This window comes from Natrix helvetica, assembly GCF_964273705.1.
Source record: "Natrix helvetica genome assembly, chromosome: 4".
In the NCBI taxonomy this organism is placed as follows: Eukaryota; Metazoa; Chordata; class Lepidosauria; order Squamata; family Natricidae; genus Natrix; species Natrix helvetica.
In genome coordinates this window covers 64899800-64917545 of record NC_138550.1, presented here as the reverse complement: position 1 = coordinate 64917545, position 17746 = coordinate 64899800, and the positions used below count along the sequence as shown (strand labels likewise).

Sequence of the window (17746 nt, the reverse complement as noted above, 5' to 3'; positions counted from 1 at the left end):
AGTGGGAGAGAGAGATGAAAGAAAGAAAAAAGGAGAGAGAGACAAAATGAAGGAAGGGAAGAAAGAAAGAAAAAGAAAGAGAACTTATGACCACAATTGGTCATAATTTTGGCCAAAATTTTGGTGGCTAAGCAAGAGCATTGTTAAGTGAGTTTCACCACATTTTCCAAGTTGGCCACGCCCACCCAGTCACATGACTGCCGAGCCACTCCCACAAAACAGGCCACACCTACAGAATAGGTTCCAAAAGTTTTTGAAACCCACCACTGATGCATTAAGTTAAATTTCCTATAATTTTTCAGAGGCATACTCACATGCTCTCATTAGGAGAAATGCTATCATTCATATATGTTCCATTGGTGTTCTCCATTTCTGCTAGCCTATGAAGAAAGGAAAACATCTTAAAATTCACTGTATCTTCTCCTAATTAAAACTGAGAACAAAAATATAATTATGATGAGATCCTGGAATATTGTCTACAGAAAGACTTCTTGGCAATAAAACAAAGTATTATTTTTGTTGTATCTACATGTATTTCCTATGAGTATACAAAATAGTGATATAACTGTTATTGTATAATATTTATACTAGTTTTCTAAAAATAAGTGAATGTACCATTGTTTTATATTTTTTAAATAGCAATTCAATGTCCTCTTTACCAAAAGCTGGAATAAAGTTATAAATTATGACCCATGTATTGAGGATTAGATATGGGGTGTAAAATATTATTTTGTACTACTACATGATTGCCCAGTAATATATACCAAAGTATATTCCAGAAAAAACCCTGCATAGTATATGTTTTGAACAAAAGCAGATTAGTTGTAAATAAAACCATGTGTTCTTTATTTCCTATTTTCAATTATGTAACATACATTCTAAATATCATGCAGTAATTCTACATGCAGATTAATTAGCAAGCTGGTTAGCAGAAATTAGTAAACATGCATAGAGATTAGTAAACATGTATACCATAAATCTTAGGAACTTGAAATGAGCCTAACTTCATTTCTTAACATCTGAGCAATGGTGGTTGCAATAAGGATTTACCGTACTTTAAAAAAAAAGTTGGAAGGAAAATTTCCCTAACAAACCACCTGATCTCATACCTGCTAGCATAATGCTCAATGCGTGAATGCGTATCATCATGTGAAAGCTGAGGGGACGAAGCAGGCCTATAAGGCAGAAAACACTGATTAATAATTGATTAATAAACACTAGTTTCTTAGAAAGAAAAAATGCTCTGAAATGTTACTGGCCTTATACTGGCAAGTGTTTTTTTTTTCAAGCTAGGGGAAATATTTTTTAGAGAAATTAGACAAAATTTCTTTGGCAACAGAGGTGTGCTAAGGTTTTTAAATTTTTCAGAATGTTATGCCAGTTCTGTTTCCCATGAAATATTTTATATGTTATCTTTTTCCCAGTTCCCGAGACATTGCTTTTTTCAATCCATATTATGCAAAGACTTTGTTCTCTCAATCTAATGTCACAAGCTGTAGTAATTGTTTTCTAATTTGTGTCAACTACCCCAATGAAGAGACCCTTTAGACAGAATGAAAAGAAATACCATTAAGAACTAAGCATTGCCTTCCTATAAATGTGAAGGAAAAGAGCTTTATGAGATCAGAGAAGTCAACTTGCAAATCTTTGAACTGCAACTTAATCTGTTGCAGAAAAAAAAGAAGTATCTGTTTATTCCATTTCATAAAAAGGCAATTCAAAGTTGCTTGCTTTTTCAGTTCGTCATGGATATTTAGAAACAAACAATGGAAAATAAATTGTTTTATCTAGTAAGGGAATTTAGATGATGAATTTAAAATGGAATAGTATCATAGTACCTTCCTGCTGATGCACCTTTGCAAGGGCCCAAAGAGAAATTCATACTCCAATTTACAGGCAGTGTCTTAATTGCTTGAATAACTGAACTTGTCCCCTGCCCCCAAATCTCCAAAAGTTATCTATGACAAATATGCAGTTGCATATCCAAAATGAAGGCTTCTGATTGCTTTAAACATAGATATTGATTTTATAGTTAATTATAAAGCAAGACCTATAGAAGCTGACTAGAAAGCTGCAATGGGCAAATTCACTGACAATAAAGCTAGATACAGAGGCAATGAATTGCTTTTAAGTATGCCACAGCAAAATGGTTCAAGAGAGGAAAGTGGAACAACTTTCCCCAAGAAATATGGATTTGCAATAGACAGGCACAGAGAGTACTGAAAAGAAATTAGAACAATTCCCAAGAGTTGTTGAAATATATAATGAAGTCTGTCTATAATAGGAATCATGATCAAGAAAAATATTATGCTTAGTACTAAGTATTTTCATTAACGACTTTGATGGACTCTCTGCAGTAGTGACCTGTGCGATGAAGCTGATGTACAAGGAATTCTGATAGTTGGAGGCAATCATATCCATCAAACTTGCCAGATTTTACAATTTACAGGTTTAAATGGGGTAGTTAATATCTTAGAAGGTAGAAATAAAATTCAAAACAAATATGTGATGTTAAAAAAAGATTAAATGGTTGAAACTAAAAGAATAATATTTAATAAACACAAGTGCAAAGTTCACAGACAGAGAGTGGATCATACCTAGGATTTGTAATAATATTGTGAAAACTATTTTGTTTTTTAAATCAAAATTTTATTTTTATATTCGTTATACATATCAATGTGTGAATGGTGTGGAATATGGATATCATACATTTCAGTACACATAAACATAATCTTATTACTCCTAAATATTACATTTCTTTTCCATTGTTTCTTATTATTTATACATGCCTTTTATTATCACTCTTCATTCCTAAACCTTCTTCCTATCCTTTTGCATATCTTAACATCTTAATATATTATTACTATTATTCCTCCCTCCCTCCCTCTCTCTCTATACACACACACACACAAACACAGTGTGTGCGTGTGTGTGTGTACGTACATACATACATACATACATACTGAATTGTCCTAAAAATGCAAGTTCCAGGTGCAGTTATAAAAGAAACAGACATTATAATCTCCGGAAGATCATGTCTGTTTCTTTGATATATAATTATATAATTTATATAACTTTAATCTTGTTTTCTTTTTAGTTTTCTTCCCATATTTGTCGCTTAAGTCTTTTATTCCTTCTATTTGACTATGCAATCTAACTTTTTCTCCCATCTCTACCCCCCTTTCCCACTGCCTAATTCTAGAACTATATATTCCACATCCTCTCTCTTTTCTCCAGTTCTTTTCCTATTTCTCCCATTCCCTTTTTAGGTCTTTTACATTATTGTCTTCCTTTTTTAGTTCCTTAATCATTATTACTTTTGGTAACATCTTCTCCTTGTTATCTTCTTCTTGCTGATTTCTCTCTTTAGATTTCCCTCACTTCCATCTTGTATTGTGTCTGTATTTAGTCGATCTCTTTTTTAGCCCACTGTCCAGGATTCATTAATTCAAAAAGCAAAACTTCCAAGTCATAATTTTAAATGTCTCATCAATCATCAGTCCAATCAATTTAAATTCACCAGGAGGTTATCTACACCTCTACAAATTACAGCTGTGTGAAAAAGTCCCGCACGCTTTCAGTTTTAAGCTGTATTTACACGTTTAATCAACTTTTCACGCATAGAAACCACACAAAATTAGTACTTCGATGAAAATTTCTGTAGTCGGATTGAGATGCATAATTTTTATTAATATAACCAAAGTCTTTTAAAGGTTTTGAGTGAATTTATGTGCTAAAACTAACACAACTTGAATTGTCGAGAATGTTAGGATTGAAAGTAGCCAATCAGCAGCGAGCTTTGGCTGACCAATCAAAATGCACAGAGGCTAAATATATGAGCAAATCAATGTTGTCATACTCTCTGACCATAAATAGGTATGAAAAGCATCGAGAAATTTAATTTAGCTCTGGCTGCGGGCAAGGATGAAGGCCTTTGCTTTCACCAGTACTGAGCAGCAGCCTCACATCATTGTGCTTCATGAAGAGGGTTACTTCTGTACAGAAATAGGCAAGAGAGTGAAATGCCATTACACCACAGTGAGCAGAGTGGTTGAAAAATACCAAATAATTGTTTCAGTTGATGACAGGCTCTGCTCTGGAAGACCAAGAAAGTCGACAAAACAGCAAGATTGGACTCTGCAATACATTTCGATGGCTGACAGGAAGCTCACCTCACCTCACATTACAAGAATTTGGGGTGAAACATGTGATGTAAAAGTGTGCACAAACACAGTGCGTCGCAGACTGCTTGCCAGAGGGCTCAAAGGCTGCAGGGCTCGAAGTAAACCTTTGCTCACAGACCACTCACCTCTCTTGTCGACATGCATGGGCCAAGAAGTATGCCAAGTGGACCAACGAACAGTGGCCAAGGTCATCTTCAGTGATGCAAGCAATTTCTACTTGACTGGGAATCAGTGCAATAAGTATGTCAGAAGATTTCCAGCTGAAGAATTTAGGCTGTACTGCCTGAATCTATCTGTGAAGCAGCCATTGCACGTGATGATCTGGGGCTGTATCGCTGCTTCTGGTATTGGTTGGATACAAATCATGCAGGGAATCATGAATTCCAAGCCGTATGTTGAAGTCCTGGAAAAGACCATGCTTCCTTCAGCTCAGCAACTTGTAGGGAAGGATTTTTACTTTCAGAATGACAATGCTCCTCGAGCCAAGTCCGTCCAGCAGTGGATGAAGAAGCATGGTGTTCGACTCCTGGATTGTCCAGCTCAGAGCCTGGATTTGAACCCAATTGAGAACTTGTGGGCCAAGATTGGTTACAAAATAAGCAAGAAGCATCCGAAGACCAAGCAGGAGCTGATTGAATCCATTATTTCAGCCTGGCACCACATTGTCACCAAAGATCACATGCAAAGGCTTATATAGTCTATGCCGAAGCGATGCCACCTGGTGATAAGCAATAAGGGCTGGCCAATTTCATATTAGTAACCATGTTTGGTTACCTAAACGGTCCTTTTCAGGGCCACAAACAATAACAATGTTAACAAAACACTAGCATTGGCCTTAGTAATTACAACACGTATGCCACTGAGTATGCATCAGTTAATCTGTTTTCATAGGCATTGTAAGCATGCATTGTAAGCATGCAAGAAAATTCACAATCCCCATCCAAACAGCACCTACTTGCAAAAAGCTTATGCTTTTTACTTAAAAACCACCAGTATTTATTTAAATATAATAATATTTAAGGAGGAGGGTGTGGCCTGAATCCCAGCAACAGGACATGTTCTCCGGAGGGCTCTTGGAAGAACCGTCAGATTCCTGCTGTATCAGGGGAGGGGTTACCTTTTAACCACATCATACACTATATTGCCAAAAGTATTAGCTCACCTGCCTTTACTTGCATATGAACTTACTGTAAGTGACATCCCATTCCTAATCCATAGGATTCAATATGACGTCGGTCCACCCTTTGCAGCTATAACAGCTTCAACTCTTCTGGGAAGGCTGTCCACAAGGTTTAGGAGTGTGTTTATGGGAATTTTTGACTATTCTTCCAGAAGCGCATTTGTGAGGTCACACATTGATGTTGGACGAGAAAGCTTGGCTCTCAGTCTCCGCTCTAATTCATCCCAAAGGTTGTCTATCAGGTTGAGGCAGGCCAGTCAAGTTCATCCACACCAGACTCTGTCATCCTTGTCTTTATGGACCTTGCTTTGTGCACTGGTGCACAGTCATGTTGAAAGAGGAAGGGGCCAGCTCCAAACTGTTCCCACAAAGTTGGGAGCATGGAATTGTCCAAAATGTCTTGGTATGCTGAAGCATTCAGAGTTCCTTTCACTGGAAGTAAGGGGCCAAGCCCAGTTCCTGAAAAACAACCCCACACCATAATCCCCCCTCCACCAAACATTACACTTGGCACAATGCAATCCGACAAGTACCGTTCTCCTGGCGCCCGCCAAACCCAGACTCGTCCATCAGATTGCCAGATGGAGAAGCGCGATTCGTCACTCGAGAAACTGCATCTCCACTGCTCTAGAGTCCAGTGGCAGCATGCTTTACACCACTGCATCTGAAGCTTTGCATTGCACTTGGTGATGTTGGCTTGGATGCAGCTACTTGGCAATGGAAACCCATTCCAGGAAGCTCTCTGCGTACTGTTCTTGAGGTAATCTGAAGGCCACATGACGTTTGGAGGTCTGTAGCGATTGACTCTGCAGAAAGTTGGTGACCTCTTCGCACTATGCGCCTCAGCATCCACTGACCCCGCTCCGTCAGTTTATGTGGCCTACCTCTTCGTGGCTGAGGTGCTGTCATTCCCAAACACTTTCACGTTCTTATAATACAGCTGACAGTTGACTGTGAAATATTTAGGAGCGAGGAAATTTCACGACTGGATTTGTTGCACAGGTGGCATCCTATCACAGTTCCACGATGGAATTCACTGAGCTCCTGAGAGTGACCCATTCTTTCATAAATGTTTGTAAAAACAGTCTGCATGCCTAGGTACTTGATTTTATACACCTGTGGCCATGGAAGTGATTGGAACACCTGATTCTGATTATTTGGATGGGTGAGCGAATACTTTTGACAATATAGCGTAGCTGTCCTGGGAAGACAGTGAAGGGGGGGCAAGTGGGTGTGGTTAGGGAACCCGCAACTTCCCTAAAATGCCTGCATTTGCCCCTGTACCCAAAGCAGGAAAAGTAGCCAACGCGAGCTACTATAGCTGGAAGGACAGGCAAGCACAGGAAGCAGCGTGGACAGCATCTGGGTGAGATAATAAGAGTGCTTAAAAGTGCAACATTCCAATAAATTAACTTTTTAACCTCCGGTTAAAGCTTTTTAAAGAGTGGCAGAAGAAAGGGGGGGAGCGGATGTTACAAAGCTCTCCCTCCCTCAGGCCAGCAGCGAAAGGATGGAGCCATTAGATAGAAGAAAAAAAGTGATAGATCTTGAGAACTGCTTAAGGATATTAGAAAGCGAATTAGAAGCCCTTGGTGTTTAACTTTCACTCTATGCCTATGATTTTCTTGATAACTTGGTAACTTTTGAGAATCACTGAGATTTGCTTTTGAAGCCAGGAACTTAAAAGAAAATATGTTGAATTAATTGTCTGCATTGTCGTCTAGTAGCAAATAGTACGCAGTAAAAGCTGCCTAAGAAGAGTTGACCTTGAAACATTGTGGATAACAACAAACTAATAAAAGTCCTCTAGAAGAAAGAAATAAGACCAGCTGTGTAAACATTGCCTTCCCTTTCCTTGCTATATTATAATAGGCTGCTGAGAATGCCTTCCTGATAGTGCGTGCTTCCCCCTTTTTCCTACGGGAGTGGGGAGAGAAATTTGGATAGTCCAGACAACTCATACTAAAGGTCCCCCCCCCCCTGTTCATTTGCTTACTTTGGGTCATTTTTTACTTACCCAATTTTTATATTTTTATCTCCTTTTTTTTTTTACCTCTTGCGTGGATGTGGATTACCATTGTGGAATTAATTGTGTGGTTTTTTCTCTCCCCCATTTTTTTTGGGGGGGAGGTGAGTGCCTTTTTACCAATTCTTTTAAGGTATTTTATTTTTTCCCCTTATTTCCTATTTTTTCTTCCTTTTGTTACTTCATGTGGCCATTATAAAGCGAATGGATTAAGGTAGCAAGAACCTGAAGATGGGGCCCAAAAACAGGGGTCGGTTTATTGGAGGCTGGTGCTTGGGCCAGTGTGGGCGACTCCAGGATTACAATTAATCTACTAATCTGTTTTTTGGATTACAAAATTTGATTACAATTTAAATACAACAATGTCAGATCCAAATACCAAGATGAAGAAAATAACATCATATGCATCTGCAACAGCCACCCCGCCTGGTTCAGTGACACAGAAACCAGCAGGGACAGGAACACAACAAGACAAAGCTATTTTGGAGCTAAAACATATGTTGCAAGACATACATGCGGATATCAAGGATATCAAGGAGCATATAAACAGAGTAGAAGAGAAAGTGGGCAAAGTGGAAGACGAATTGAAAGAAGTCAAGGAAATGATGGGGGGAAATGAGCAGAGGCTGCAGAAGGTGGAAGAAAAGGCAGAGATAACAGAGAAAGAAGTGGAGGAGAAGGATTATAGGCTGACAGCAATTGATAAAAAACAGGAAGGAGCCAATGTATTGTGGGAGATGGAGAGATCCGAATTCTATCTAAGACTCCAGAACATAGAAGAGGAGAAAGGAGAGATTTTAGCAGAGAAGATTGCAGAAATTCTCTCAGCGGCTACAGAAATGAGTAAGGAATATATCCTAGGCCCAGTGGATGAGACTTTTAGAGTATATACAAGATATGCAATGAGAAACAACTTGCCCAGAGAGGTACATGTAAGATTTGTTAAAAAAAAAAACTCAAAAAAAATGAAATATTGCAAGGAACAAGAAGTAGCACAATAAAATACAAATCTAGAGAGATAGTGATACTGAAGCAAGTTCCAATGAAGGTCAGCGAAATAAGAGAGAAATATCACTTTTTGACTAAGAGTCTTGATAAAAAAGGGATGAGTTTTAGATGGCTTGTTCCAGAAGGGATTTTGGTAAACTGGCACGAACAAAGGTACAGACTAGATACACTAGAGAAAGCAGAATTATTCTATGAACAATATATAGCAGCACAGGAGGGAATGCTGATAAGAGAAGAGAGAGGAGCTAAATACCAGGAAGCTAAGGGGAAAGATCAAAGGGAGATGGAGAAAAAACAGGAAGAGAAAGTGCTAAGAGAAGGACCAAGGGCCAGAGAGACAAACGAGCAGAGGAAGTTAAGAACGATTAGATCAACTAAACCTATAAACCAATGACATGGAGAAATAAATAAAAGTAATCTCCATTAATATAAATGGATTAAATTCGGCAACAAAAAGAAGAACATTCAACAAATTAGAGAAATTGAAATTGGACATTATATGCTTACAATAATCAGATCTCTAGTGGTCTTAGAGTAGATCCATGTCCAACAAATATTTTCAGTCTTTTTAAATACTTATTTCCAAGCTTGCATATTTCCCTTTCCATCAGCAGATGGCGCTCTTGCTTCTGTCGGCTTCAGCCTCTCTGCAATATTGTTGACAGTTCCAATTTCAATTATTTTAAATTATAAATCCAATAATTGAGCAATATTTGTAAAAAGAAATTTGGAACTTTAATTCTAGCATGCTTATTTTTGGATAGGGCTTATTTTAGCGCATGCGCTCAAAAGCCTGATTGGGCTTATTATCTGGGGAGGTCTTATTTTTGGGGAAACAGGGTAGCTATGCCTTGTCTAGCTTTGGAAAGTCAACTGAGGGGGAAAATGGTAACTGTCCACAAACATCTTGTAGGATACATCACAGAAAACAAGTTAGGTGCTCTCTCTAGTTCCAGAGTAAAGGACACAGATAATGGTTAAGTTAAGGTTCATTTTAATGAAACATTAGGGAAATACAGTTCTAACTGTAAACATAATTGAATAATGGAAACAGAGAAAGGCATCCCTTCTTTGCACGTGTTCAAGCAAAGGCTAAATACCTATACTGTGCAAAGGATTGGACTGACAACCTAAATGACACCTTCAAACTCTTATGATTACTGATACATTGTGTATTACTTGAAGCAGAAATTGTCCAATTCATAGTTCATGGCTGCATGTGGCCCTAGACACAAGTAGAGGTGGTATTCAACTGGTTCAGACCAGTTCACCCGAACCGGTAGCACTGAAATATGGATGGGCTCTGCTCCAAAACGTCCTATGTAGCCTCATTTTTGACGCCACGTGCATGTGTGCAGGCCGCGTGTGGGAGCAAAGTGGAAGGCTGCACGCATGCGCAGAAGATGCATAAGTGACATGAGCATGCATATGCGCTCAAGATTGAGAACTGGTGGTAAACCTAAGTGAATCCCACTGCTGGTTACAAGATCATAAACTTTTAACATTATGTGATTTATACACATTAATAGCATTATTAGGCAATTATAGTAGAGCACATAGTGATCAGCAAACTTCAGGTAGTAAATATACTAGTTTTAGGATCCTGATGCTTCAAGTCATGATGAAATTCCTGTTTGAATAGTCTTTTCCAGAACAACAATGAAAGCAATCATGCCAACATTAAATAAAATAAAATCGCCCCTAAACATACACACCTACAAAAGAGCCATACTTTGCATTTCAGTAAATGGATAAGTGTCTTTTTAAAAAATCCACCTTCCCTGGCAAGGTTAATATGAGGTATTTTTCCTAGCTTTCTAAACCAGATTGCTATTGAGGATAGTATTCCATTCCATTTGTTGGATGAATTAATAAATTCTTACAGCTGGTTTTTCTTTTCACTGTTATTGCAATCAATCTTTGACCAGATCTCTGACTAAGACTTCAACTGTAACAAAATCCTGCAATGGTTTTTAGTAGTAGAACTGTCCAGGTGTACGTCAGGTCTGCAAGCCATCTTTTCTTTTGGACTTCAGGCCTGCCACACTTTCTACTATTCATTTTCTATTGTGGGAAAATGGGAGGGGGGATTATACAGAGTTGGGTGATATGTAGCCATAACAACATTCTTCTCTATCAAGCAAATACATACGGTTAAGGATGCCTAGCAAGAAATTAGAGCTAAGGTTTCTAGGTAGTTTCCCAATAGTCAAAATAATTAATCCAGTAACTGTTCAGCTCAGTCTGCCTAGAATCCTAGGGAATGTACACAGTTTTTCATTGTAGCTTGCTAAAACCTGTGATTGGGTCTAATTTAAGACTGCAGACCCAACCACCCCCTCCTCCTGTAGTAATACAGGGAGAAACTCACTACCAAGTCAAAATAATTCTAGACTCTAGACCAGTGTTTCTCAAACTTGGCGACTTTAAGTCCTGTGGACTTCAACTCCCAGAATTGGATTCTGGGAGTTGAAGTCCACAGGACTTAAAGTTGCCAAGTTTGAGAAACACTGCTCTAGACGTATAGGTCATTTGCAATATTTAGTGCATTGGAAGGGGTACCCTTTGTCTGAAGCTACATGGGTTAAAAGTGGGAATGTGAAAGCTGATAAGTTACTGAAACAATTCCATGATAAATTTCCCTATAAGCCAAAGGGTCCCCCCAGGGGCGGGGGAGGGGAGAGGGAAAGAGGTGGTTAGTTAGTAAATGTTAACCCCCTGCATTATTCTCTTCACAGGACACACTTTTCTTCTGAGAAGAGGTTGCCTGTCAGTCTGCAAGCCATCTTTTCTTTCAGACTTCAGGCCTGCCACTCTTTCTATTATTCATTTTCTATTGTGGGAAAATGGGAGGGGGAATTATACAGAGTTGGGTGATATATAGCCATGACAACATTCTTCTTAGAAACTCAAGATCATCCTTTGTCTCTTCACCTGGCCAGAACTGGATGGGTGGACTCTGCCTTTGTATCAGTGGAAGACTGGACCATGCGATGAACTTGTGGGTATTGGGGCAGGATCTTGAACTTTCAACTGGGTGGGAAAACCTGGAAGCTTTCAGATTCAGGTTTTCCCAAATGTGCCAACATCTTTTAATAAATTGGAACTTTGAGGAATCCTTTGCCTCGGACTCTGTTTTAATTTTGGATACTATTTGGAATCCTGACAGTGTGGGTATTACTTTTTTATTCAAGCTATTGCCACAAACAACTAAATTCAAAATTAATTTTTTATGTAAGTTCGCATTCTATGTAAATTTAAGGTATTGTGTCTCAGCTGAAAGACAGAAAAAAAAGAGGAAAACAAACACTTAATTCATTTTTCTTGAAATAGAGCAGAAATGGGGCTTTGCTCTTACCTGATACGCTCCTTCTCTTACAGTGGAGATAGCATCCAGGAATGGGTTAAACTCATCTGCTTAGCTGATTGGACTGTTAGAGTTGTTAAGACACACCTCCTCTGCTAATCGTCTCCAGCTTTTTGACGAAGTGACCGACTTCATGTGTTTGATGGAGTGGTGCCTCCTTGAAGGCAGGAGCAGATGGGCGGGTTGGATGCTATTGCCACTGTAAGAGAAGGAGTGTATCAGGTAAGACCAACACCCCTTCTCCATACTTTGTGGAGATAGCATCCAGGAATGGGACATACCAGAGCTGGCAGTCCTATGGGTGGGTAGCAATCTGGTCCTGAGTCCCCGGCTCTACATGTAATTGCTGGAGCACATGCCTGCCAAAGGCCGCATCAGCCAAAAATACATCCAACTTGTAATGCCGGATGAAGAGGGACGGAGAGAACCATGTTGCTGTTCTACAGACTTCTTCGATCGAAGCCTGCATAGCCCACGCTGCTGTGGTGGCTGCACTCCTGGTGCATTGGGCAGTTACCTGCCTGGGTAAAGGTAGAGATTGGGTCTCGTAGGTTTTCACAATACACACCTGAATCCACCAGCCTACCATGGAAGATGAGACCTTCCTGCCAAGAGTGGAAGTTGGAAGGACAACAAACTGAATCCACCAGCCTACCATGGAAGATGAGACCTTCCTGCCAAGAGTGGAAGTTGGAAGGACAACAAACTGGATGTTTTCCTGAAGGAGGAAGTCCTCTTTAGATAAATGTAGAGAGCCCTCCACACATCCAACATGTGCCACTTTCTTTCCAGCGCATGGGCCGGATTTGGACAAAGGTTAGGCAGAATTAATTATTGAGCACTGTGAAACTATGAATTCACCTTGGAACAAAGGTAGGGTCCAATCTCAAAATCACCCTGTCCGAACGAAATATACAAAGGTCCTTCCTCACAGAAAGGGCCGCCAACTTCGAAATCCTCCTGGCCGACATAACAGCCACAAGGAATGCCACTTTAAAGGTAAGAACCTGCAGGCCAGCCAATCTTAAAAGGCTCAAAGGGGGCTACAGTGAAAGACTGCAAGATCTTGGATACGTCCCAGATTGGGTATGGGTGCACCACTGGAGGTCTCAAGTTGGTCACACCCCTTATGAATCTGCGCACAGTGGGATGCTGAGCTAGTGACTGCAAAGTCCCACAAGTCAATATGGATGATCAAGCTGCTACCTGCCTCCTGATGGTATTTGGCGAAAAACCTGGAGACACTCCAGGATCTGTGCTATCGACATCCCAATGGTCTCGATACCTGATTTGGTGCACCAGTCACAAAAGCTGCATGGCATCATCAGATGCGATTGTTGGAAGGTGTCCTTGAGGCCTGAATTGTCTGAATGACCCTCAAGGAAAAATGGTCCCTACTCACAGCACACTGCTCAAGCGCCAAACAGTCAGATGGAGCCACTGAAGCTCCGGATGGATCAAGGCCCCTTGACTGGGTGATATTCTGCTCTGTGGAATCTTCCACGACTGAGCCACTGACAGGTTGACCAAGTTGGCAAACCATGATCTTCTGGGCCAGTGGGGGGCTAGAAGGATGACCTCCACCTTCTCTGCCAACATCTTCCTGATCACCCTTGGAATAAGGGTAAGAGGAGTGAAGGCATACAGCAACCCCGGGGGCCACTCACTGCGGAGCATATCGATCCCTTCCGCTCCTGGTGCTGCAAACCTGCCGAAAAACCTGAGCAGCTATTTGTTGTCTGGGGGGCAAACAGATCCATGACTGGGAGTCTGAATCGTTCTGTCACCTCTCGAAACAGGGAGGCATGTAGATCGATGAAGGCCCTGCTCAGTCAATCTGTTTGCACGTTTGGCACTCTGGAAATATGCTTCGCCCTGATTGATAGAAGGTATCTCTCTGTCCAGAGGCCTAGCTGCTTGGCCTCCTGCATGAAGGACTTGGATCTGGTGCCTCCCTGGCAGTTGATATGGTGGCCAGGTTGTCTGTCATTATTAGAATATAGTTGCCCGAAACCGTCTCTCTGAACTGTCCGAGGGCCAGATGTGCAGCCCTGAGCTCCAGCCAATTTATGTTGTGGCTCCGATCAGCCAGGGTCCACTGCCCTTGAGCCATCAGAGACTTTAAATGCCCCCCCCCAACTGAACAGGCTAGTGTCCGTTGTGACTGTCAGATGGTCTGGCTCCCTGAAAAGACAGCCCTTGGCTAAGGCCCTGAACCACCACCATCTGAAAGACCGGATCACCATTGGCGGGACACTGACCCTGGTTGGTGAGTTGCTCCCGACAGACCTTTGATAAGGCAGGAGAAACCACTGTAGTTCCCTAGCGTATAGAGGAATTTGGGAAATATCTGCAGGATAAAGTCGCTCAAATCCGGAAGGATTGGGTCCCCTTCAGTGGCCCAGTCGAGACGCCAATGGCGAGTCTTGAGAAACCTTTTTGGGAGGAGTTTGACTTGGTTGTCATCGAGGATTTGGACAGATTGCGTGGACGACTGTGACCTACCACATGTTTACTGGACCCGTGTCCCTCCTGGCTTGTACTGGCATCCTGGGAGGTTACACGCGACTGGCTCCTGGGCCTAGTGAACGCTTCGTTGGGTGAGGGGTCTCTTCCGGCCGCCTTGAAAGAGGCGGTGGTGAGACCCTTGCTCAAGAAGCCTTCCCTGGACCCTTTGGAGCTGGCCAATTATCGTCCCGTCTCCAACCTTCCCTTTTTGGCGAAGGTTGTAGAGAGTGTGGTGGCTTCTCAGTTCCCACGACATCTGGAGGAGAATGATTATCTAGACCCGCGCCAGTCCGGCTTTCGCCCCGGGCACAGTACAGAGACGGCCTTGGTCGCGTTGGTGGATGATCTCTGGAGGGCCAGAGATAGGGGTTGTTCCTCTATCCTGGTCCTATTAGACCTCTCGGCGGCTTTTGATACCATCGACCATGGTATCCTGTTGCACCGACTGGAGGGGTTGGGGGTCCGGGGCACCGTTTTGCGGTGGTTCAGCTCCTACCTCTCTGGCCGGACACAACGTGTGTTGGCAGGGGAGCAGAGGTCGACCCTAAGCCCCCTTACTTGTGGGGTGCCACAGGGGTCGGTCCTCTCGCCACTCCTGTTCAACACATACATGAAGCCGCTGGGTGAGATCATCCGTGGTTTCGGGGTGGGATATCATCTGTACGCTGATGATACTCAGCTGTACATTTCCACCCCGAACCACCCCAACGAGGCCGTCGAAGTGATGTCCCGGTGTGTGGAAGCCGTACGGGTCTGGATGGATGACAACCGACTCAAGCTCAACCCTTCCAAGACGGAGTGGCTGTGGGTTCCGGCCCCCCGGTTCAACCAGTTAATCCCATCTCTGGCCATTGGGGGCATTCAACTCGCCCCCGTGGAGCGGGCGCGCAATTTGGGTGTCCTCCTGGATGCCAGGCTGTCCATGGATGACCATGTGACAGCCGTGGCCAGGGGGGCGTTCCACCAGGTTCGCCAATTGCGCCCCCTATTGGACCGGGACGCCCTACGCACAGTCACCCATGCGCTGGTGACGTCTCGCCTGGACTACTGTAACACTCTCTACATGGGGCTTCCCTTGAAATGCACTCGGAGACTGCAGTTGGTCCAGAATGCGGCCGCACGGGTGATTATGGGGAGTACTAAGTACTCCCATGTGACACCTCTCCTGCGCGAGCTGCACTGGCTTCCTGTGGTCTATCGGGTGCGTTTCAAGGTCTTGATTACGATCTTTAAAGCGCTCCATGGCTCAGGACCTAGTTACCTGCGGGATCGTATTCTGCCCCATACATCCCTACGACCCATCCGCTCGCACAGAGAGGGACTTCTCCAGGTGCCGTCCACCAGACAGTGCCATGGGGCGGCGCCTAGGAGCAGAGCCTTCTCTGTGGCGGGCCCAGCCCTGTGGATGACCTCCCCCCGGATATTAGGACCACTACTGACCTCTGCTCCTTCCGTGTAAAGCTCAAGACCCACCTATTCCAAATAGCCGGCCTGGCTCAATCATAACTTCATAACGCTCCTATGGGTTTTTTAATTCAGTAATTTTATTTAATGGGATTTTAAATTGTGTTTTTAATTGTCTTTCACTTATGAGTCTACCTCCTCCATGCACATGTATATGTCTTTGTTCTTTATGTATGTATGTTTGTTTTTATCTGTATTTTATCTGTTGTGATTGTACGCCGCCCCGAGTCCTTCGGAAGAGGGTTGCGGCTAATCAAATAAAATTATTATTAAAAATTATTATTATTATAGGCGTGCCTAAGGAACGATGGAGAGACAGGACACCATCTTGCCCAGGAGCTGCGCTAGAAGGACCAGTGGCACTGTCCGCTCTCTCTGGATGCGAGCTGCCAAGTCTCTGAGGCTGGTCCATCTCTCCTGTGAGAGATGCACCTTGCATTCCACGGTGTCTATGACAGCTCCCAAGTGGAGCAGACAGATTGTCAGGAACAGATGGCTTTTGTCTATGTTTATGAGAAACCCGTGTTGCCGAAGTACCTGGGTCGGATGATGACTGGATCAAGATATCATCCAGGTAGCACTCCAGACGCATGGGAAGAGCCCGAAGATGTACTGCCACCACTACCAGTACTTTCGTAAACGCCCTTGGCACTGAGGACAGGCCAAAGGGCAGGGCCCTGTACTAGAAGTGGTGGCTGGCATACTGGAAGTGGAAATATTTTTGATGTGATGGTAGAATGGGAATGACCGTTGTCTTACCTGAACGGTCGTTCTCATGGCGCTGCGGAGAGTCCAAGGAAGGGTTAACACAGCCTGTTTGCCCATGGACTGAGTAGATTTTTCCCCTCTGGCCACGCCTCCTTTGCCTCTTCTGGCTCAGTTTTAAAAACAAGGTCTTGTCCGACGAAGACGTCCTCAGCTCACACCCGTGTAAAGATACAATCTCGGAGCTAAACAATTACCCTGGGTGGGTCTTGGACTCTCCGCAGCGCCATGAGAACGACCGTTCAGGTAAGACAACGGTCATTCTCCATAGCGCTGCTTGGAGAGTCCAAGGAAGGGACATGCCCAAGCTATGGTGTCCCAGGGCGGGAAGAAGTGACATTGTCCGGAGCCTCAATAACCTTCTGTAATACTCTACGTCCAAACGAGGCTTCGGCAGAGGCAAAGGAATCGATCTTGTAGTTTCTAATGAAAGCCGTGGGAGACGCCCACGTGGCCACTCTGCAAATGTCCAGAATAGATGCTTGAGTCGCCCAGGCCGCGGTCGTGGCCGCACTTCTGGTGGAGTGTGCCGTTACACAAGGTGGAACCGGTTTGCCCTGAAGGTCGTATGTCATCTTAATGCAAGCCCGCAGCCACCGACCTATGGTTGAAGATGACACCTTGCGACCCAGCGAGCCTGGCTGAAAAGACACAAAGAAGGCCTCGGAGTGCCTGATGTCCTTAGTTCGTTTCAGGTAAATGTGGACTGCCCTTCGCACGTCCAATTTGTGCCACCTGCGCTCCTTGGAGTGTTGAGGGCTGGGACAGAAATTCGGGAGGATAACCTCCTGAGACCTGTGAAAATGAGAAGTCACCTTCGGCATGAAGGCGGGGTCTAACCGTAGGATGACCCTGTCTGGGTGAATGATGCACAGTTCTTCCTTGGCCGAGAAGGCCGCAATCTCAGATACCCTTCTGGCTGAAGTAATGGCTATGAAGAAGGCAGTCTTAAGAGTCAGATGTCGAAGAGAGACCTTCCTCAAAGGTTCGAAGGGAGCCGCTGTCAATGCCTGCAGGACAAAGGGTAGGTTCCAGGTCGGGTACCTGTGCACCACCTGGGGTCGAATGTTGTAGGCCCCCTTCAAAAAGCTCTTGACCTGAGGATGGTGACTCAGGGATTGAAGTTGGTGTCTGGCTAAGATGGTGGATAATGCAGCAACCTGGCGCCTGAGTGTGGCTGGCGCCAGTCCTTTGTCCAAGCCCTCTTGTAGGAAGTCCAATAACTGAGGGATGGACGCTTCCAC

General features: G+C 43.3%; 1 protein-coding gene across 3 annotated transcripts in view; it reads right to left on the bottom strand.

Moving 5' to 3' along the window:
- DMD (dystrophin) overlaps window positions 1-17746 on the bottom strand; it is a 1188090-nt gene that overhangs the window by 48928 nt on the left and 1121416 nt on the right. For all 3 annotated transcript variants that reach the window (XM_081951523.1, XM_081951524.1, XM_081951525.1), the window contains 2 exons: window positions 1110-1175; window positions 315-380 (listed from right to left, as the gene is read on the bottom strand). In XM_081951523.1, coding sequence (XP_081807649.1) covers window positions 315-380; window positions 1110-1175 — 132 coding nt within the window. The remainder of the gene's footprint in view (window positions 1-314; window positions 381-1109; window positions 1176-17746) is intronic.